General features: G+C 35.7%; 2 protein-coding genes across 2 annotated transcripts in view; both read left to right on the top strand.

The window, feature by feature from the left end:
* The window catches only part of LOC131156219 (phenylalanine--tRNA ligase alpha subunit, cytoplasmic), a 37158-nt gene extending 34206 nt beyond the window's left edge, over positions 1-2952 (top strand). Inside the window, exons 15-18 of the mRNA XM_058109732.1 lie at positions 1748-1814; positions 1902-2027; positions 2234-2288; positions 2374-2952. Of these exons, the coding sequence (XP_057965715.1) occupies positions 1748-1814; positions 1902-2027; positions 2234-2288; positions 2374-2424 (299 nt within the window). The 3' untranslated portion in view covers positions 2425-2952. The remainder of the gene's footprint in view (positions 1-1747; positions 1815-1901; positions 2028-2233; positions 2289-2373) is intronic.
* A 2273-nt stretch (positions 2953-5225) lies between these two features.
* Positions 5226-23645, top strand: LOC131156218 (uncharacterized). The gene is made up of 5 exons (XM_058109731.1): positions 5226-5414; positions 5718-6183; positions 22739-22850; positions 22959-23083; positions 23224-23645. The coding sequence occupies exons 2-5, from the start codon at positions 5992-5994 to the stop codon at positions 23455-23457; spliced, it is 663 nt and encodes a 220-aa protein (XP_057965714.1). The 5' UTR covers positions 5226-5414; positions 5718-5991; the 3' UTR covers positions 23458-23645.
* The last annotated feature ends 739 nt before the right edge of the window (positions 23646-24384 follow it).

The following is a 24384-nucleotide window of genomic DNA, read 5'->3' as shown; positions in this document are numbered from 1 at the left end:
ATTATTTTAATTCCTTCTGTATTTCGTCTAACTTCGCAGCCTGAGGCACCTATTTCAACATTTCTCATTATTGATAATGATATGCTTTTTTGGGACTTTCATTCTCATAAGAATCTTAATTATAGGGATACAATGGAACTTTCCTCACTCTTTAGTTTGTTGTTGGGTTCTTATTGGTATTCTTACTATGGGGATGTTGGGATTTGGGGTTTGGAATCTTTGGATACTTGGCGTTTTCTCATGTAAGTCCTATTCTCATCTAACTCGGTCTTCTCAATTTTCTCCCTCTCTCTCTCCCTCTCTCTCTTTAAATAAAATTCTTTGTGGAAAGCTATGACTTTTTGTGGATGACCATGCTTAATAGAGTCTATAACGACAATCTATTGCAGATCAGAAGACCTTGTCTAGATATTTTCTCCTGATGTTTGTATTGTGTTCTACTAACAGTGAGGATCATGCTCATCTTTTTCTTCATTACTTTGTTTCTTGGATTTTGCGTAACAAACTTTTTTGACTTGTTTGGTGAGTGCTGGGTATCTCCTAATTCACAAAGACTCTGCAGTGGTGTAAATTGTTTGCAGTTGCTGCTTTTTGGATATTTGGCTTGAGTGAACTGCTCATATTTTTTGATATTGTACTTCATCCTATGATTTGGTCTGGAAGAGGATTGTTTTCTTTGCCTCTTTGTGGGTCTGTAGGGTATTATGGCAGTTTTCTCTGCTAGTAAGTGTTTTTGGCTGGCTTTTAGGCTAATTTTTATCCTCTCTACTTGTATCTGTCGTTTTTAATTTTATTTTTTATTTTTTTGTTGTTTTTGTGCCCCCGAAACCCCCCCCCCCCTCTGATATGTTGAGAGATTCCTCATCCTCTATGTGTATCCTTCCCTTCCCCCTTAATATACTTATTTTTGTTAAAAAATTATGGCAATTAGATATTTGTTTAAGTCCAAAGATGAGTAACAAATTACTGGAAAAAATTAAATAATATGCTGCAATAGAAACAAAGTCGATTCCGGCCAATATAGGAAGCAAATTGAAATCATACTAAGCTCATTAAGTTCAAATATTGACATGCTTTAAATAAATTCCCTAAATACATCTATTTTTTTGTTAAAGTTAATTCTCTTTAGGATGTTTGGTCTTATTTTTAAAAATTTAGGATATTTTTATCAACAAAATGATTTGCAAGCCCTTTTTTGAGATTCCACTTTGTATCTCCTTTCTCCCTTAATGAGGTTTCTTTTTATTATTATTATTATTATTATTATTATTATTATTATTATTTAAAGATGTAGAATAAGTATACATTCTACATTGTTGTCTTATTTTTAAAAGAACAGGATATCTTTGTCTACAAAATGACTTTAAACTATTTGAACTTTATATAGTAAATGACTTAACTAATTGGACTTTATATAGTATAGTTTAACCTGATGAGTGATCAAACTTTAATACTTACGCCATAAACTACTAACCAATTGATCTTTCTTCTGTCCTTTGAAATATCCTCATAAATTTTACTTGAATTTTAGATGCTCTATGACTCGTAATTGATGCATTATATTATTGGAGTCTAATTTGTCTGACTCCAAGATTAGTATAGACACACATCTGCACATCTGCACCCAGTACCTGTACCCAAATAGTTATAACATTGATGAGGACATTATGATGTTGGAGAAAGCAGGAGATATTGTAAGGAGAAATTAGACTTAAATTGCTTGTTTGTTTCCACGTTATGTTTTTAGGGATGTCACAGCTGCGTTTCAAGCCTGCCTACAATCCATATACTGAACCTAGCATGGAAATTTTCAGGTAGTAAAAGGTCACCAATTTTAGATATTAGGGCCTGTTGTATGTCTTGTAGTCTGCAACTTGATATGTTATCTTTTATATGGTCAGTTATCATGAAGGATTAAAGAAATGGGTGGAGATTGGAAACTCTGGCATGTTTAGACCTGAGATGTTGCGTCCTATGGGACTTCCAGAAGATGTCCGGGTTATTGCTTGGGGCCTTTCACTTGAAAGGTATAGTAATTATTGTCATTCTTGATTTTTTTAATTATTTGGTGAATTGAAGCAAAATTGTGAAGTATGGCATTGTGAGTAAACTTGAAAATTTTATTGTGCAACAGATATAGCTGCTAGATATTGGTTACATTGCTCCATGTTCTTCTTGGTTGGTATTGTGAAGGCTAAACAATGATGGTGTTTTTTTTTTTTTTTTGGACCAGACCAACAATGATATTGTATGGCATTGATAACATTCGAGATTTGTTTGGGCACAAGGTACTACTCGCTTCCTTTTTAGGCAAGCAGTTAAAATGCAGCATCTTCATTTACAAATTTCTGCACTGTTCTCTTGTTTTTGCAGGTGGATCTTAGTCTCATCAAGAGAAACCCGATTTGTCGCATTGGCATTTAGTAAACTGTGGGATGTTCCTGCCTTTTTTGGCTAAGGACTTTTGAGTTTATGTTTTGGGTATTTTCTCCTCATAGTGAATTGAATCTATTCATGTTGAGGCTCACTGTTTTTTAGGCTCAGCATATACCCCCACAACGCAACACCAGAAAAAAACCCTATTTGATCTGTTGCCAAAAGCCCATTGTATTTTTTTTGGCTTTTGTTTTGTTTTGTTTTTGTTTTTGTTTTGTTTTTTTGTTCAGGCCAGGGCAGTGATTCTGTTGTAGCAATCTTATGTAACCCTGCACACAACATTGCCTGCTTAGGGCTACGGCCGGCGGCATGTGATTTTTCCTATAGGTACTGGGGGCTTAAATACAGAGCTTGAACCTTTCACTGGTCACTATTTATTTTTGACAACTTTGCTACTTTTATTGCATCACTGTTGTATTAGCTACACACGTTGATGGTGCCAAACTGGTATTCAGATGGCTACGAGTGATGCCTTTGTTTCGAATGTTGTAGAGTAAAAGGTTTGGATTGGATCTGGATATGTTTCGATTCTGTGTCTTGTGATATTTTCGAATTAAGGTGGTGGTTTCAATTCTGCTTCCTAAGCATTCCTCACTTACTAGGTCTTTTATAGAGCCAAATTTCATTTACTAGTTGAATCGACAAACACCATCTGGCTTCTTAATTGAACATAGGAGGAATTGTATATTATGTTTGATGCGCTGGAATGACATGAAAAGAAGTGGAGTTGGTAGAGCCTTTGTTCCATTATTTTGATGCAATTCATTCTTGTTCAAGTGTTTAAACATGCCTTGCATTCAGCCTGTTCCGGCAGACTCACTCTTGATTTTTAGGCTTATTTTGCACATTTCCACTTGTTCTGTTTGTCAAATGGAATGGGTATTTTATTATTTCATGATTTTATTTTATTCTTACGTATCAAACATGTAGTTTGAGTGTGAGAAAGATTACAGAGTAGCATTCCTTCAAGGCACGATTTAGCTATATTAGCTAATATGTAGGACATGGTGAGAGACAAGAAGCATAAATAGATGGTAATAAAGTCATTCATGTATAGGCTAAACTTTGTGCCCATAGGGAGATGGAAAATCCAAAAATCAAGACAACACAATTGTTACTAAAACATTTCTATAATGCATCCGCCTATACATTGAATATTTTTAAGGTTTGAGGAAAGCATGGATGCTATTTTTGAAGTTTGAGAAGTTGAATAATTTATTTTTCCTTTTGAGGTTTGGCATGGAAAAAGATATGAATTTTTCGAGCTTCCAAAAATCACATGCATTCCTTCAATATTCGACTCTCAGGATAATTATATTTCCTTATTTGAGTTTGACAAAAAATAAGAAATGGAGGTGTAAGTGTGTCAAAACGAAGTGATGAGTGAAATTTCTAAAATTTGAAGAAAGGTTGATGTTGTAATCGTACGTTTAAACCTATGACTATCAACATTCAATATAAAAAATCATTACGCCAGCCCAATATCACCATCTTTTAACTTTCAAATCCTAAAGTTCGAATAGGTGACCATTAAATGAGTGGTGTGTCTCACATTAAAGAATAGGTGTGGGGAAACATGAAGGGGCAATTGACCTAGACTTGTTTCAATTGCCTCCATCCTAGATGTATTTTGAATTAATATAACCTTCATAGAAACTCTAGAGTTTCTATAAAGGTGGGGTTTCGTTTCCATTCGTCGTTAGTTCAATTTTAGAGTTTCGTTTGGTGTATTTCGTTTTAATTTTGGTTGTGTTTATATTTTTATCTTCTTTGTTAGTTATATTTAGTTTTGTTATCGTAATTTGGTTGGTTGTTGGTGTTGGTTTTTATTTTTTTGGGAGGGTTTTTCTATACTTTTTCTTTTGTTTTATCTTGTAATCACGGTATTCCTTCGCAAAAAGTGAGGGTTTATTAATAAATAAATGGAGGTGCCGCTATCTTTTATTAAAAAAAGAAAAAAAACCCTTCATAGAAACGAAAAATAAAAAAATCCATCTTGTCTAACTCAATCATGGTTTTGAAGGTTTTATCATATCATTTGATTCGATGTAATTTAATTGAAACATGCCACTCGAAAAGTCAAAATGAAGCAACTTGGATGACGTAGTGTGAATTAGTGATCCGGCCTAGGTTCAGGGCTAAGTCAGTTTGGTTTAATTTATTTTTAGGCTAAAATGAATAAAGTCCGTCGATCGTTGCACAATACCTCCCTACATGAAAACTAGCACCACATAACCTCCTTAAAGTGTTCAAGGGAATTACACTGTTAATAGTAACTATCAATGATTATTATAAGTTTAGGTATGAGGCAAATAATAATAACAATAATTAAATAAATATAAAAAAATTATAAAAAACTAATTTAGAATAATACTGTAATTAAGATAATGTTACGTCTATTTTAAAATAAAATAGTGATAGTTTAAAACTTGTATGTTTTAAAAAATATCTTTACTTACAAGTTCAATATTTTTTTTATTTTAAAAAACTCCATGAACAAATGGATAATTAGTCAAATTTCACATTAAAAAAAATATTTTAGTTTTTCATTAATATAAAAACTTTAAATTTAAAATTACATACATAACGTATGCCCACAATTTGTGGAAAAGATTTAAATGAAAATTTGTTTTTTATTTCTAACATTGATGATGTCTTTGAACAACAGTCAGCTGCTTCCCCTACTTTCTCTCAAAAGTAGCAACTAAAAATTTTTGAACCGCCACCAGCCCGTGATGACACAGGCACGTAACTTTAAGTATTTTCCAATAATTATTGTAGCATCAGATAATTCTCTCTATCCAGCTTAGGGCTTTCTATTTTATGAACACTCAAGTCATTCGTTCAGTTTCAGCAATCAAATGTGCGTGTGAGAGAGAATAGTAACTCTCTAAATCCCTATTACTAAAGTTCCTCCCCGTCGCACCTCTTCTTACGACATACAAGGTGGGGAATTGATCTTTCTCATAGCCTCACAGGTATTTAATTTGTTTTTGTAAATATCTCCAAAATTGAAAACCAAGAATTTAATTTTGTTTAATATATGAAACATTAACCTGACAAATATCAGTTCTTTTTCCAACAAAAATTACATTTGTTTTGAAATTAAAAATAGTAATCCAACATCAATATTAACAATTTTTTATAGGAGGAAGTAATTGCATCTTACAAATACTCTAATATTGCATTTGGGGGAACATATTCCCTTACTTAGGCATTGAAGTGACTTGTCGAAGTACACCCCGAATCATTCAAACTTGCTTTGTTTTCATCATTTTCAGGTCATTGGAAGTCGAAAAGTAACGTCGCAAGTCATCACCATTTTATCCCGCAACAAAATTTGAATTTGGATTGATTTGAATAAATTTCATTACAATTTTGTATTATATTTTATTAAAATCTAATACAAATTTAAATTTAAGGTCTCTTCAAATAAAAGACAATACTATTTTTAACAGCATAAATTCGAATCTTAAATTTTTATTAGACTGAATTTAAATTTTATATTTTATCTAAATTTAATATAAATATAAATTAAAAGACATCTGAAGCCCTATGCCATTTTCTCGTTTCTCTCGCAATAGTAGTTGGACTTCTGAGCATTGCGCCTCCTCTCCGGCGGCGAGGCCAGCAGTGAACGCCGCCTCCCACAGCCAGCAGTGTGCCTACCCCACCCCGGCCAGCAGTGAGCCTCCTCCACGACCGGCACTGAGAAATCCAAAATCACAACTTCTGAAGCCTGCAGGGGTATGCTCTCCATTCCTCTCTCTCTCTCTCTCTCTCTCTCTCTCTCTCTCTCTCTCTCTCTCTCTCTCTCTCTCTCTCTCATATAGGGGTTTTATTGTGTTATATACTTAAGAGTCTTTCATTTAAGTTTTGAGCCGTGGAGAGAAATGAATGAGGCAGCAGGGTTTCATTGTATAGAGTAATGTGAACTGTTTAAATACCTAGAGCTCAATGAATTCGTAATACAAAGAATGGAGAAAGAAATCAAACAAATTGCACTTTAAGAAAATTAATTTGGTTTTATGCCTGAGAAATCTACCACAAGTTATATATCTTTTAAGGAGATTAATGAAAAAGTTTAAGGAAAAGAAGAGGGACTTGCATATAATATTTATTGACCTTGAGAAAACATATGATAGGATATCTAGGGAAGTTCTATGGTGGGTTTTAGAAAAAAAGGATGTATGTAGTTGGTATACTGATGTCATTAAGGATACGTATGATGGAGTAATGACTAGTGTAAGGACTATATATGGAGAAACTAGAGAATTTCCAATCACTATAAGTGTACATTAAGGATCTGCTTTGAGTCCTTATTTTTTTGCTTTAGTGATGGACAAATTGACTAAGAGTATTCAAAAGGAGGTTTCATGGTGTATGTTGTTTGCAAATGATATAAGACAGAGTAGAGACTGTATTAGAATTATGGAGAGAATTTTGGAATCTAGAGGTTTTAGGATAAGTAGAAATAAGACAAAATATATGGAATGTAATTTTAGTAATGATCGGAGGAATATTGGGGATAAAGTTAAACTTGATGATGAAAAAATAAATAGCACTTGTAGATTTTGATACCTTGGATCTATTATGCAAGTTGAAGGAGAAATTGAAGATGATGTAATGCATAGAGTTAGAGCAGGTTGGGTAAAATGGAGAAGTGCTTCAAGTGTGTCCTGTGACCGTAGAATACCTTTAAAATTGAAAGGAAAGTTTTATAGGATAACTATAAGACTAGCTATGTTATATGGATCGAAATGCTGGGTGACGAAGAAACATAATATCTAAAGAGTAAAAGTTGCTAAGATGAGAAGGTTTAGATGGATGAGTGGTATAACATTGAAAGATAAATTGAGGAATGAACATATTCGCAGTAAGTTAGGTATAACTCCTATAGAAGATATGATAAGGGAGGGACGACTCAGATGGCATTGACACTTGCAATGTAGGCCACATAGTACACCAGTGAGGAAAAGTGAGTTACTGTGGGGGACAGTAGAAGGGGTAGAGGTAGACCTAAAATAACTTGGGAGGAGAAAGTGAGTAAGGATTTAATATCCCTGAATCTGTCAAAAGAAATGATCCATGATCGCATAAATTGACGAAAAATGATTCATATAGCCAACCCCACCTAGTGGGACTTAAGACTTGATTTTGTTGTTGTTGTTGTTGTTTGGGGATGATCGGAAATACATTCAATTTAAGTTATTTACTTGTCATTTGAGTTACAAATTTAACTAGGTATTAGTGTCACGAAGAAGTTTAATTTAATTTATTTAACTTTTTTTTCATCATATATAATTATGAATTTATGATTTTGATGAATACTTGAAATTATAAATAACTAGTTTTACACTTTTACAATACATACCAGCGCAGAGCAGGTGCATGCGACGTGTGCTCCTCTGCTTTTGCTTTTATTTTTTTATTTTTTTTGGGGTATTTTGATCAACTGGAAGTGGGCTTAGGCACACAAGTAGTTCATTTCCCATCCTATACCCCTTCCAGTTGCTCTTAGGATTTGAATCCGAGATTTCCAACATAGAAATCCAACCTTTAACCACTGGGATGCCCCCAGGAGAACCATTGATTTTGTGTTTTGGTAATAGTTGTTTATGAAAATATCATGTCATGCTTAAATGTTTATTATTTATTTAACATCCTGAAATATAAATACTGAGTTAAAATTTAACTTCAAATAATATTTGTTTGTATTATGTTTTGCATGTCAATATAAAATAATTTAGTTTAGGATATAAATTAACATAATAAAGCAAGGATATAATTTGATTGTGAAGAATAGATAAAATTTAGATGTAAACATTTAATTATATCAAAATTCCAAAAAAAAAGAAATTGTTTGTTGCAGGTGATGTTAGAAGTTTTGTGGTAAAATCTCCAATCACAAACGTCGCACACAGATCATAAACAAACCCATTGATTTTAAGAAACTAAATACATAATCATAAAATTATGAATGTAAATTGTAAATTATTATGAATATATAAAATTAAATGATGCACATGCATGTTAGATTGAATTGTAAAAATTATGATGTTGGGGGCGTTTTAATTGAAAAACATTGGTATATGCTTGCTTAGATTTTTGCATGGCATTCTTGAATGGTAGGATTGTAAATTGGTTTATCATGTGGATGGAAACTGATCATGTAACATTTACGGTCATAAATTTTACATGAAATTGGAGAGAATATATAAGTTTGATTCTATCCTTGGGATAGTAAGAATTGGTGGAATAAAATTGATTATGTGAAATTCCTGCACATGTTCTCTTGCACTGCTTACAAATTGCGTATGCTCTCTACGCTGGAAGTCATAGATGAAAAAATCACATGTGAAAAAATCACACATGCTAACTGCCCTTATTGATAATTGAAGAAGAAGAAGAAAATGAGTACGATTTAGATCTTTAGTATCTCTAATTGTAGGCCATCTTAATGAAATAATAGTTATGGTAGAGAAATAACTGAAAAAGAAGAAGAACAAGGTAGAAGGAATGGAAGAAGGACATTCATGATTATGGGGGGCAAGGATTGGTGAATGGAAGCAGAATGTTTAGGTCCCTCATTTAATTTTCCCTTCCAATTCCTTTCGTTGTAAAGTTAGAGATGGAGGAGAGAAGAAGAAAAGAAGTGCAAAAGGAAAAAAGGATGCAGCAGTTTTGTGGAGCATTACATTCAGCTCCAGGTCAGCCCTCTTATATATTAATAATAATAAATACTTGAAAGAAAAAATTTCTCCACTTACACAACGTAATTACTAAAATAGATGATCTCTTTTAACACTCCCCTCAAGCTGGAAGTAAATAAATATCACATGATTGTAGCTTGTTACAACCACTAGACGAGGCAGGTTTAAATAAAGCCTTCGTGAAACCAGTTCTTTCACAAATTTCACAAATGGAGCTCTTACAACCTTCTTCATCTTAACATCCCTTACAAAGTGACAACCAACTTAAATGTGCTTTGCCCTCTCATGAAACACTAGGTTTCTAGCAATATAATGGTAGCTTGATTGGATAAAGAGCAAAAGGTTAGTGATGGAATACTGCCCAATCCAGATCAAGATATTTCTGGGAAGGACCTTGATGCGGGCTGGTATCAAGGATCTGCAGCCATGAGAGATAGAAGGGAGGAGAAAGGAAGAAGGAAGACAGAAGAGAGGATACTGGAAGGAGGAGATACAAGGGGGAATTGTACGTTAACTTCTCAATTCAAGGTCATCAACAACTGCCTCCTACATGGCTTTCACACACTATCCATAAGAAAGGCTCTAATACATGAAATTTCACATATACCCCTAAAACTAGATGAAATTACAAACACACCCCTAAAATACACAAATATTACAAACAAGCCCCCAAATGCATAATCCTAATACTAATTAAACTAAGCATTCACTTAACTATTAACTAAACCCAACAAACCCTTGTCCCAATTCTTTTGAATTATTCTCTTAACAATGATTTTCCCAAGGTCTTGCTTGTCATACATTAGATCTCCGTAGTTAGAAAAAAATTCAGTCTCGAATTTTGATATGTTGGAGTATCAGAAGAAAGAAGTAAACTTAGAGTCTTCAAAACCTGGTGCTTGAGTGATGCAAGAAACCATATTCCATTGACAGCACTATAGATTTGAATTGACTAATTGAAAATTTGCATCAATGAACACATCAAGAATGACAAACTCAACAATAGGAATGTTTGGAAGACTTTGGATGTCTTGAAACAAATGCATTTCCTTGCTTGTAGTGTCTTCAAGTTGAGTAACATTGGCAGATTCTTTGACTTGGTTGGCTAGTTGAGCAGGCTTCAATGATCTTACCATTATAAGAGAAGACACATGTTCTCATATCCTTGAGTGACACTCAAATCATCAAATTCATCATGAGAACCATCATCATTAATTTTGAGACTTCTAGTTTAATTCCCTTACTCAAATGATCATTTTAGCTTTCACACAACTCAAAAGTATGGGGGACAGCAGCTATTCCACCTTTGTGTTTCGAGGGAAAATCCATGGACCAAAGCCAAGGTTGCAACTTCGATTGTTAGCCTATTCAAAGCATTGGTAATAGTCTCCTAAGCATTTTCCATGTTTTCTATCCTATTGGACAATAATTCCACCTTCGCAGACAATTCAACATTGGTTGCTGTGTTGTAATTATATATCACCAGGGATTCTTAGACAATTCATCAGCATTCCTCAGTCTATTTTTATGCAAACTGCAAACGTCACTCTCAGTTTCTTATGAACAATCTTCAAGTAAGAAAAATTCTCATAAACAACTTACAAATGGCAGCAAACGGCAGCGATTTGGTCTGATTCTTGATGTAGGCAATAAAATTTCTAGCCTTTAATCAAATCATCATGCTTGCTCACAAAATATCATGTCTACAATCAAAATATCTTGTTGCAGGTCAAAATATTATGGAGAAAACCCAAAATATTGTGGCTGGAGCAATTTATTGCTATTCTGGTAGCAGAAGAAGATTCTGGTGGTTCTTCACTTGTAGGTTGCCAGCGCGTGGGGTGCGTGTGCAGCCGGTGAGGCATTTCCAATGATGAAACTCTGGCTGTTGGCTGATCAGGGACTGATGAGTCTAGCAGTGGTGGTGGTGTGTCAAAAATCATGGTTTTAAAACCTATACTAGGTGACCGACCCGGTGAAGCCATGGGGTTGATCGAACTGGTTAGATAGGTGGGTCAAACCGGTGGTTATAATAATAATAATAAAAATAACAATAATATGTTAATTATAAATTTTGTCAATTAGAGTAAAAGATCATCACTAGAAATATTATAGTTGATGAAAAAACCAAGATGAGATTTTGTGTAATTTTCCTATTTTTCTAAAATACATATTTGAAAGAATATTATTGTTATTATATTATGAAAGGAATGATTGAATAAAAAAATTATAAGTTTAACATGTATCATGGTTTATGTATATATATATATATATGATGTGTTATTAGATAAAACAAAAAGCCGTAGCTGGCCTCATGGTGTTCTCTTTTCGGGTACTGGGATCGAATCCCAGCGGCTCTATTCTGCATGGTTTTTTTTTTTAGTGCGAGGACTGGGCTGATCCAGGTTTGACTCCAGTTCTAGTTGGTCAAGGCTGATTCTTCCCAAGTCAGCTGGTTCCTTATGATTCATATAATTTCCGCTTTGTTTCCATCACTTGGATTGGCCAAGTAACCTGTTTGGTTTGACCGGCCAGTCTGGTTCGGATTTAAAAACTATGGTCAAAATAACTCCGGCAAGGCTGGATTTTGAAGTGGTCAGGGCTGGGTAACCTTGTGGTGGGGCGTGGGACCACTCATATGGTTGGACTCTGATGAAGGTAGGCCTTTCAGTGGTGTCTGTTTCTGATGATGGTAGTGGTGTTGCAAAATTTCGGCTGGAAATTAGGGTTTTGAAATCCAGGAGCACGACTGTAATTTTTTTGTTTTGAGAAGTTGCAATAAGCGCATTGGTTTTCCAATTGCTGTGTGGAAGAATGTTACAGGGAAATTTAAAGTGCAATTACAGGAAATAGAGAGAGAACTGAAGAAGAGAAAAGAGAGCATTACTTGAGAAGAATAATTAAGAAAGGAGGAAACTGCTGCAACTTGAAGAGACAGTAGTATAGAACATTGAAGAAGAATAAGCAGAACAGAGAAAAAGAATTAGAGACAGAAGTCACAGAATAGAGAAGAAAGAAGAAATAAGGAAGAACAAGAGACAAAGAAAAAGGTTTGTGGAACAACACTGAAAATAGAACAGAGTAGAGAAGAAAGAAAGAACAGAAATTAGAGGCAGAAACAGATAGAAATAGAATGAAGAAGAGAAGAAGAGGGGAGAAGAAGAGTTAAAGGGGAAGATGGGGGAAATTGAAATGGAAGAGTGGTGTGATCGTTGGGCTCTAATACCAATGATGCAGGGCAGCATCGAGGATCTGCAGCCATGAGAGATAGAAGAGAGGAGAAGAGAAGAAGGAAGAGGGAAGAGAGGAGAGTTGCAATACAAGGGGAATCACATGTTAGCTTCTCAATTCAAATTCTGCTTCACAATAGATCTTACTACAGTAGTTTCTTTCTTGCAACTCCACATAACAAGATTACCTCCCATAAATGTACAGGTAGTAGTCATCATCAACCAAGCAAGACCTGCATCAAAGCATCCCATGATCTCACAATGTCTATTACATTTATATATTAAACGTCTACTAGGAGAGCCTTTGAAATACCTTAAAATTCTACAGACAGCAATCGTGTGTGATTTGGAACTTTCCATAAACTAACTCACCATCCACACTGCAAAGGATATGTCAGATCTTGTCATAGTCATGTAGATCAACTTGCCAACCAACTATCAATATCGATGTTTGTCTTCAAAGTATAGACCAAAATCCCTAGATAACTTCACACTGGGATTGAGTATCAATTTGTTTAGCTCCCAACATACTAGTCTCACATAGCAAGTCTGATGTATATTTTCACTAATCCACATTCAACCCTTTATTACACACTGCCATCTCTATACCAAGAAAGTAATGCAAAGTACCCAAGTCCTTGATTTGAAATTTTTCTTGAAGCTATTGTTGGACATTTGCAATCCTGCTTTAGTCAATGCCAGTGATGATGACATCATCAGCATAAACTTCTAGAAGTATGGCACCTACCTTGTTCTAGAAAATAAAATTGAATGATCAGAGTAGCACTAAATAAAATCAAATGCAAAGACCATTGTACTAAGCTTGTCAAAGCAAGCTCGAGGAGATTTCTTAAAGCCATAAATGGTCTTATATGTACCTTACCACCCTCGCTTTGAGTAACCTACCCAGAAGGTTGCTCCATGTGTACCTCTTCCTGCAAATCTTCATACAAGAAGGCATTCTTGACACCTGATTGGTAGTCAATCATAATTAAATGCTGGCAAGATCAATACATTAATAGAATTTAGTCTAAATAATAGGAGAGAAGGTCTCAAAATAATCGATACGATGTGTTTGAATGTTCCGCTTGGCAACCAATTAAGCCTTAAACCATTCAATGGTGTCCTTAGGAAGATATTTGATGATGTAGACCTAACGACACCTTACCAACTCCTTAGTAGGAGGAAGACCCATTGAATCTCGTGTCCCTCAAGTGAAGGCATTCTTTGCATGCTTCCACACAGGTTAGCAAATGGGTTAGCAGGTGCTTCAACATATGAGAGAGGGATAGAGATAGAGGACATTGACAAGGCAAAAGAATGTATAGAACTGGAAAGTTGAAGAATTGAACAAAATGAGCAATAGATAAGCAACTAATGATTGTCGAGTACATGTTTGCGTACCTTTATTGTGTACAATTGGCAAATCCAAGTCATGTTGTGATGAAGGGTAGAAGAGGTTGCTACATGGTGGTAGCATGTTTGAGCCTACTTTCCATTGTTTATAAACCATCAATTGTTTTGTCATTAATTGATGGATTCAAAGGAAGAGCTAAAGTTTCTATAGAGGGATAAGCGCAGGGATTGGAGGACCAATGCACGAAGAGGAACCTAAAATCGTTGGACTGAAAATATATTCATCCCAAGAGTACGCAATACTAGAGAAATAAGGTATCCCCTCAAAAAAGGTAATTGCTAACATATTTCTGGCGAGCATAGGAATTATAAAATCTGTGATTCTATATCCTTTCCGAGTTCTTGAAGAGAGATACATTTAACAGTAGGAGGAGAGAATTTGCCCTTACCCATATGTGGAGAACAAAACATGTGCACCCAAAGACATGAGTGTTGTGAAAATTTGCGAGTGCATGAAATCATAACAAGTAATATAGTGATAAAGAAGGATGTCGAACCCACGAGGACTATTTACCTATTAACTTTTGAAATTGTTCTAATTCTAAGTTATTTGAAAATCAAGAAAAGTGGTGGATTTTGAATCTAAAAAAAAATAATAAAAAATAAAAATAAATAAAATAAAATAAAATGAAATCAACAAATGAATAAATGAGCAAATACTTAAAAAGAAGAAGATTTCACCCAAGAAGAAAACACTAAGGCATCCGACTCACCTAACCAATCCAATCCCAAATTCTAATCATGCAATCAATCAATTATCATCCTATTTGACGGCAAAATATTCTAACTTATTTAAGACCCTCTCTCGAGTAGAATTAGAATTACCCAATATACGATAACCTGCGATATGTCTATGCAAATTTAAAAGCATTTGAGTACATTAAGATTGATAATATTTCACATAAAAGCAACACAAATCACGTTGGCACATTCCCGTCTTTCGTTCAATTTGTGGCATACATCATATGAAGTTAAACTACATGCATCATCTCTCGAATTAACATGCACAACAAATCACTCAACTATTGACTAGATAAATGAAAGCATTAAACTCAATGATGTATACTCAAAAGGAATGATAAAATTATTATCACATAGAAATAAGATTCGGAATTGTCATGGAGAGGCTACATCGTAGCCTTAGCAATAGAAATTAGCTTATAATAGAATCAAAACAAACCATAATAATTCTAGAATTTAGAATGAAAATTGTACAAAGAGAAGATGAAAGAGTTAAGAAGGAAATTGTATGTAGATTGAGTATCTCAATCGTCAACAAATCCAATTTGGCCTCCGTCCTCTTCTTCTTTCCAAGCTTCGAATTCTTCTTCAATGGTGAAGAAAATCCTCCTCCTCAAGGCTTTGGCCGTCCTCCCTCTTATCTCCCCCAAAACAAGATTCTCCAAAATCGGCTCCTTTTCTGCCACCACCTTGATGTACTTTTTTCTTTGTCGAGATTTTCCTATCTTGGGACATCTTCAACATGAAAGTTGTAGAGTTTTTTCTTAGCTTTCCGTAGATACCCATATCACCCTTTTTTGAAGTTCTCTAGCAAAATTATGCTTCAAATACTGAAGGGTGTTTCAGGAAATTTGAGTTTGAATTTGAATCAATGGTCCCAGTGTTTTAGGACTCTTGATGAAGGGAATTTGAATTTTTAAAAGGAAAGTATGACAAAACTTGCATAAAAATAAGAGTAAAAGTATGATAAAACTTGTATAGAAATTAAACACATCAATGGGGCACAACAGAAAAGATGAATGTTTTTGGGTAAAGGTAAACAATGGAGAAGGGAATTTGTCCCCTTAGAACGCTAGACGTTATCCCATTAAATAGAAAATTTGTTGTAAGAAGAGCAACAATCCAAAGGGTTTTAGGAACATGCATATGAAAGAATAAAGGCCATGCTATGTCAAGTAAATGTCTATTTTTCTATTTAGCTATTCCATTTTGTTGAAGGGTATGTATACATGATGTTTGATGAATAATTCCTTTGGATAATCAAAAAGACTTAAGCTTGTTTTGAACAAATTGAAAAATTTGAATACTCTCGCCAAACTGGGTTTTTGTTACTTCGTAGAATTGAAAAATACATTAAGGAATTCAAACTTGTCTTTTGATAGATAAATCTAGGTCTTTCGCGAAAAATCATCAACAAAGGCAGAAAACATCGATGACTAGTCAAATTCTTAATATTGATGACTAGAGAAATTATTGACCCTATATGGACCCATATATCTGAATGAATAAGAGAAAACAATGATTTCCTAATTGACACACAAAATAATCAAAATGAGAAATAGACTTGAATATAGAAAAAGGATTTTGCAATTTTTGAAGCAATGGATGACCCAAACGAGCATGCCACTGATCTTGAGAATCACAATGGGTAGAAATTGAAGAAGTCATATGACATGAACTGGATCTACCGCCACCACCTTCGAAATAGTATTTACCATCCTTCTCAAGCCCTCCACCAATCCTCTTCTTTGTGTGGAGATCCTAAATAACACAATGAGAAGGAAAAAGGTCACAAAACAATTATGAGATTTAGTGGATTGACTAACTGATAACAACTTTTAAGGGAAATTTAGGCACATATTATACAGAAGGAAGAGGAATAAAAGAAAATGAAAGAATATTGCCACAATTAGAAACTAGTGTAACAAAAGTAACCTTAGTGTAAAGTGATGTGTTCTATGAACTGAAAAAATTAGGACCATCTATCATATGGGAGGAGGCACTATAATCAATAACCAAAGGTGAGGTGGATGAAGAGACAAGAAGTTGGGTTGTACCTAAATGGGCCACAGTAGCACTAGATGTAGACCATTGGGTTTGGATTCCTTGAACCTTGCGAATAAGATTGTTATACTTCTCTTGGGACACGGTAGATGATGTATCCAACTCCTCATTGAAGTGGTCATGTGTACTACAAGCGTCAACGGTAGAATCATACTTGACAAGAGATTTATTGGACCAAGTAGGTTTTGCATGGAGATCTCAATGTCAATCAATAGTATTGTTGTAAGAACCCGACCCAAGAAGTCCAGATTAAATAAATAAGTAAAGGGTAAAAAGGTAAAATTAGCAGGCTTCGTCGACGCAGGCCCTCATATTGTTTGTCGCCGAAATTCAGAGCCACGTCGACGAAGAGATACTGAGTGAGTTGAAAAATATCAGAATAGGGTTCGTCGTCGAAGGTAATGGTTCGTTGACGAAATTCTTAGATGATTCGTCGACGAAGGAGCCGTCTTGTCGACGAATTGGACCGGGTCAAGGGTCTATAAATAGGATATTTTGTTGCTTCATTGCTAAGAAAACTCAAAATCTCTCTCTCTCTCTAGAACTCAAACCACTCTCTCTCTCTCTAAAGTTTCGGGTCATCTGTTACCTGAATCAACAATCCGACGTTATTACATGGATCAGGGGGAGAATCTCTACATTTATAGCGGATCGGATCTTTGTTTCGAGAATTTTCGGGTTTTGTTCCAAAATCGAGGCAAGGGTCTGATTTAGTTTTCGGTTTAGTAGATCTGTAGTAAATATGATTATATTGAAGTATTGTTCTTCGGTTTTTAGGTTGTTTTGGAGTCGTATAGTTCATGTTTTAGTTTTTGGGGAAAGGTAAGGGGTTTCTGTTTATATCAGTTATTTTGTGAAATTTGAATTGGTAAAATTATGGTTTACGATTTTACGAATGTTTTGGTTACTTATTTGGGAAAATCTATCAGGTGAAATGACGGGATTTTCGGATTACAGTTTTTTTTGGGAAAATTGGGGGTTTCGGGTATCATCTCTGTTTCTGTTGGAAAATTTTAATATAATTAAATTGTAATATAGAGATGACCGTACCTTTGATTATTTTAAATTGTATTTTCGGAGTATCTAATATGAGATTATTTGTTTGCCCAAATAAGTGTGGAATAAGCTAATGTATTGAATGATGTGTTTTGTGAAAAAGCGTGCCGATTAACTACCATAGGCTGTGAGTTGTTGAAATGAAATATAGGAACATGAGTTCCAAAATTGTTTCAGATTTTGTGAAAATGCCGAGTCGGAATAATCTTGAAGGCCGAGGACAATCGAAGCGTGCCAGTTAACTACCGAAAGTTGAGATATGAGGCGTGCCGGAATTATACCTTAGGCGGCCTAGTCGGTTAACTACCGTAGGCTCAGATGTCCGGCTTTTGCCGAAAAGTGTGCAATACCACTAGACAGGCCGGTTTATACCGAAGGGTGTGAGAACACCAGATCTGTACTGGTTCAACGTTGTGGGGGCTTATACTATGCCAGGTTACTGGGGGTACCAACTTTTGCCGAAGGGTGTCAAATACCATCAGACAGTCTGGCTTAGGTCAAAGAGTGTGACAACACTAGGTTGTATTGCTTTGTATAGTATGTATACTGGAACTGTATTGTGAAAATACTAGAATTGTGAAATGTTATGTTTTACTGTTGAAATAACACCTCATGTGCCACACACTGATATAACCTGATTCTCCCTTACTGAGAAGTGTCTCACCCTTATGATACAAATGTTTTTCAGGTCCTTTGAATAGCCGACATTAGCGTCCTAACGTTTCAGTAGCGTGGTTGTGGGTTAGCATTGTCTAAGTACTTGTGTAAGTACTGATCTTTGGTCGGGTTGTCATTTTTGGGTTATGTAGGTGCCCTGGGGTATGTTTTGTATTATGGGACTAGAGCCTGGTTTTGTATAGACTCTGGTATGGTGTTATGATTTAATAGGTTGAATTATTCCGCTACATATATTGTGTATGTGATTGTGTATAGGGTATATGTGAACCCTAGGGGATCGGACCCTTATATTGTGTAGTATCATGGATGGTTGTATGATACAGGGACAGGTTAGGTTACTAAATCTCTCCCTGGGGCCCAGGTCCGGGTTCGGGCCGTGGCAATTGTCTTTGCCACAATGTGTGTAAATGCAAGAATTGCCATGATGAGTTCCTTGTCCTCATACAATGCCCTTGGTACAACTGCCATCCAAACCTTGTCCTTGTCCCCCAATACTTTCCCAACCACTGATAAACATAATGCTGACCATGGCTGAACTGTAGGACGAAGATTAAAAAAAAGACTTAAGAGTCATCTTTAATGATTGGTGATCCATTGGATTCTAGCATATGCTTCATTCATAGATGGTATGGGTTTATCTGCAAGAATATGATTGTGAATGGTTTGAAGCTCTAGGCTCAACCTAGCCAAAATCATGGCAGCCTACTGCTTTGCCCTTTGTCATGTAAGCCTCTCAATGTCAGAATTAACTGGTTGATAGATGTTAAATTCCTATCCTATACCCTTCGGAGTTCTACATTATTTACTAATGGATCTACCTTCTTGGTCATATTTGAAGAACTTCTCATTTAAGTCGAAAACACAAGTTTGATTTTTATCTTGTGGGAAGCTTTCATGGAGATCATCCCATATGACTTAGGCTGTTCTACGAAATATCACATTCGCAGCAATTTGTGGGTCCATAATATTCCAGCACACAAGTAATATGTCGTTCTCTTTCATCCAATCTTCATAATCCTTGGAGTTTGGGGATAGAGGAGAATGCAACAAATATTTGGTTTCCCTTTCATGTTAATGTACGCACTCTGCTTGAGACCAAAACAGGTTGTTGGATAGTCCAACCAAATTTGATGGCTGTGAGCTGTATGTTTACAGTATCAGTTGAAGCTTTCTCTGTAGAGGCCATCGAAATCGCCCCGAATACACTACTAAAAACAGAGTGTGTTATGGGGAATGTACGACACAGCAATATTGCAAAATTGGGCAGCACACAAGCACAGAGCATAACTTCAGAACTTCAAAGAGGCGTCTTTGACCATGGAACTGAATTACAATATCCCATGAGGAATTACTTGACCATGTGGAATTGGGCAGATCACAAGAAGCACCCCAGGCACTTGATAAACAACCTAGCAGTGCAGCAGCTAAAGGTTTGATGGCTGGAAGCAGCTAGAAGTGACTCGAGTGAGTGCTGGCAAGAGCAGGAAATAGAGTCACTGAACACTACAGATTGCAAGCAATCAATCACGAACACACAGCATCATCGTGCCACAGCTGACCAATAAAGAGCATAACAGCAACAGCAGTATTCCAGAAAAGAGTATCTTACTTCACATCAGCAAATCAATATGTTCACTCACAACATCCTACTAATGATGCTGCACAGCCAAGCTGAGATGAAACATGTCCCTAAATGACTCAAACAAGCCAGAAAATTGGATTTGAGAACTGTTTAGGGGAAGATAAGGAAAAAAAAAAAGATGAAAAACAGTATGTAAAAAATCACTTTAAAAAAAAATCAGATTTAGAGGAGACTAACATTCTGATACCATGTTCTATAGTTAGAGATGGAGGAGAGAAGAAGAGAAGCAATAATAGGAAATTCTGATTGGTTTTTCTTCTCTTGATATTTTATTTTCTTTTCCTCCCCCCCCCCCCCCCTTTTTTTGATTTTTTTTTAAGATTTTAATGCTTGATTTATTTCCCTTTTCCCCACTTTCCTTGATCTTTAGATTTTAATGCTTGATCTTTAGATTTCTCATCATTTTGTGAATGAAATGGCCCTTGAATTGTAATGAAAAAAAAATCTTAGGGTCCATTTGACATCAATGCTGTTTTCTGTTTATATTTTTTCACAGCGAAGAAACATATTATAAAAACATGTTTGTTTATGTTAGTTTTTTTGTTTTTGTTGCTGATTTTCAAAATTTTGTGAAAAAACTAAAAACCAAAAATTATGGTTTCCAGTTGTTTTGGCAACCTGTTGCTAGAAATTTTAAAATCCAAAAATAGATTTTTTTTGGATTAAATCATTCATTTTATATAATTTTACATTAAAATAAAAATAAAATGATTATATGAATTTAAATATAATTAAAATAAAATGATTATAAATGTTAACCAAACAGGTTGCTGGTTTCTGGTTTTTAGTTTCTCGTTTTTTTTTCTTTTTTCGTTTCTATAATTTTTGATAGTGATACCAAATAGCCCCTAACGAAATGGCTCCTGAAATATAATGAATAATCTACCATGGAATGCTAATCTCTCTCTCTCTCTCTCTCTCTCTCTCACACACACACACACACACACACACACACATGCACACACACACACACACACACACACACACATCAAGGTTCTGAGTTCGGCATGAATGATATAGTGCATGTAGCTTGCCCCTGTGTTGCACTTGATATTATTATTTCATTGTTCCCTATTCTGAATTCCTTGTTTGTGTGAAGTAATAGTGAGGGGAATCCTGATTAGTCTCTGGTAAGCATCTGCACTCTTGCATTCAATTCTAACGTGTGATGATGCGAAGTGAATAGAATACTAGCCAATCCAAAACCATGTTAAAGCTGTTTGGATGGGATTCATCTAGTGCTTTAAAAGCTATACTGGAGGTCAGTTTATAAAAGGGGCTTGTTTAATTCATGATTTCTATCCTCTGGTTCAACTGTCATCATGTTGAAAGCTAGAAAAAAGGAAAAAAAATAAGGTCAGATGACAGATTTTGATGCTTGATCTTTAAATTTCTCATGTTATGAATGAAATGAAATATAATCAAATATCTACTGTGGGATGCTAATCTCTCTCTCTCTCTCTCTCTCTCGTGTGCATGCGCGCACACGCACACTTTTTTGGGGCTGTGTTTGGCATGGATGATATAGCGCAATGTGGCTTGTCCTTCTGTTGCACTTCACATTATTATTTCCTTGTTTCCTATTCTAAATTCCTTGGTGTGAATTAATAGTGGGGGGTGGTGAATTCAGATTAGTCAGTTGCAGGTATCTGTCTCTTGCATATAATTCTGATTTTTGATTATGTAAAAAGAATAGAATACAAATTGATTCAAAAACCATATCAAAGCTGTTTGGATGGGATTCATTGAACGCATTACAAGGTATGCTGGAGGTCAGTTTATAAAAGGGGCTTGTTTTAATTCATGATTTCAGTTGGCTGGTTCAACTGTCTTAATGTTGAAAGCTAGAAAAGAAGGAAAAAGATAAGGTCAGAACTCTTTGATTAGGCGAAGGGAATTGAATTTTTTCCAATCAAAATCATATTAAAGCTGTTTGAATGCGATCATCTCATGCTTTAAAAGCTATACTGGAGGTCAGTTTTTAAAGGGGGCTTATTTAGTTCATGATTTCAGTTGGCTGGTTCAATTGCATGATGTTGAAAGCTAGAACAAAAGGTTAAAAGATAAAATCTAGAAAAAAGGATGAGAATTCACTAAAAAAGAAAAAAAAGGAATTCTATTATGATTATATGTCTTTTACAGGTTTTGGGAAGAGTGGTGATGATTTAGTCTTGTGGACTTGTGGCATCTTTGCTGTACATAGAATTTGGATGCAAAGGACTGCTCATATCCTTTCTGGAAAGAGGAATTCTGGTACTTCGCCTTGGGATAGGATTCGGTCTGGACTTCTCTCTGATCTTTTGCATGTACTGGGATTCTCTCTGGTCTTCTGCAGCGGGTGCCTTTCACAGATCATCAAAGAGATTGGGAGGCGCTTTTATTTTGATTCTCTTTATAGGAGGATCTTTTTCTCCTTTTTGTACTTTCCTCTTTAATATATCTTCCTTTTCTATCCAAAAAAAAAAAATTTAGATAAAGTTGTAAACAAAGCAGATCTATTATCATTATGCAAAAATTCAAATTCTATTCTCATAATTTGAAAGAAAAAGCAATGGGATGTGAAGATTTAAGAGAAATTTTAGAGGAAAAAAAGGTACATGGTTGAGGATTTTCATATATACAGATTTATCATTCAGACCTGGTGGTTGAATGAGTCGGTCTTAAGGGTCTTTCTGTAGCTTCACAATTAGCAGCGTTACATGCTGTCTTTAAAAATATATTTATTCCCTAGCTGTTGTAACCTTGTGGGCATTTCTTTTCAGGTTTGTATTAGTTCATTCAACAACCACATGATGAATCTTGCTGGATCACTATGCAGAAGAATGAATCTCAAAGAGCTGGTCACAAATATTCCTGTTTACAGTAGTGCTAGTGGTATGATTTTCATTATTCTTTTTGGGAATAGTACTAGTTTTCCATGAATATTTTTGCCTTTTTTTTTTTTTTTGGTGTTAAATGGGTTTTTGCACATACCGAATTTAGATGTCTCTGGAGGAGGAATGGGTGTGATTTTCAGGCGCTGGGCCACCAAAAAGACAGCAGGATCCACAAAGAATGGACGTGACTCAAAACCCAAGAATCTTGGCGTGAAGAAATTTGGTGGAGAGGTAATGGGATGTTTCTGTGGCTGAACTGATCACGGGCAAAATGAGGTGGAGTAGTATTTTTGACAAGATAGTGGGGCTCTTGTTATTAATGTTACTGGAATTTCGTTCCTCACTGTTAGACCATTTTGCTTATTGTGCAGAGAGTAATACCTGGAAATATCATTGTTCGTCAAAGGGGTACCCGGTTTCATCCTGGAAACTACGTTGGAATGGGAAAGGACCACACTCTCTTTGCTCTGAAAGAAGGCTGTGTTAAGTTTGAAAAGCACAAGCTGAGTGGACGCAAGTGGGTGCATGTTGAGCCCAAGGAAGGCCATATGCTTCACCCAGTCTACGCAGATGCTGCACCGCCTCAGCTCCAGATGACTGTGTGATCTCCTATTATTTTGGTCTCTCACTGATGTTGAATGCAACTATTGCAGCCTGAGCTCTACACAATTCAAGTTGTGCTTTTTTAGGTCTTTGTAGTTGGTTGTGGTATATTTACTGGCTGGACATGCAACATGCACTGGCATGCATGGATTAAGTCATAAATGGATTTGTGCCTTTTCGACTTTTGCCATTCCTCAAGTGCAGTTATGCAGGGTGGGATAAACCCCTAACTGCTGGGCATACCAAGGTAATGACTGATTTATATGTTTCTTGCAAAATGAATAAAATTAATTACAGCTCTTCATCATTGCCTCACCATGACCCTTTGGATTGACATCCATGGTATAACAAACCCTGTTTTGAAATCTCCACTTGATCTTCTTGGCCAAGCTATCTGTGCCTCTACAAGCCCTGTAATGGCCCTTCTTATGGGCCTTGCGCCATAGGATCTCCAAAACCTCCCTCATGTGGCACTGTTTTGGTTGCTGGAACACTATTACTTCATCTATCCTATTCACCATCTTCCCTTTGGTTAACACTGCATGGTATAAAATCTGTAGCAATATGTCAAGCAGATTCATGTGAGTTTTTTCAACCTCATTAAACAGAACCATGATCTGCCCTGGAAAGAACAGACAGAATTCAACTGCCTCACTGTTTGCATAGCTTGGGGACTGACCCAAAGAGACTGAAGTGATTTTTCATGCCATTTTAAGCCTAAACATGGCCTTGTTAGAGCTGAAACACTTGGCAGCAGTTGCAAGCTGTGTTTTCCCAAACCCAACTGGCCTCCCCCAGTTAACCGGTAGCTGGCTGTTGGGGGCTGTGTGAGATCCTTATTCCAGTCCGTGATTGCATCTGCTGCCAATAATGCACTCGTGAGTTTGTGTTATCTCAAGGAGGAGGTCATTTCACTTGGATTCATTGAG

This window comes from Malania oleifera, chromosome 5 (genome assembly GCF_029873635.1).
Source record: "Malania oleifera isolate guangnan ecotype guangnan chromosome 5, ASM2987363v1, whole genome shotgun sequence".
NCBI lineage: Eukaryota > Viridiplantae > Streptophyta > Magnoliopsida > Santalales > Ximeniaceae > Malania > Malania oleifera.
Note: the sequence above shows the minus strand (reverse complement) of the source record. Positions and strands in the feature narration are given on the sequence as shown.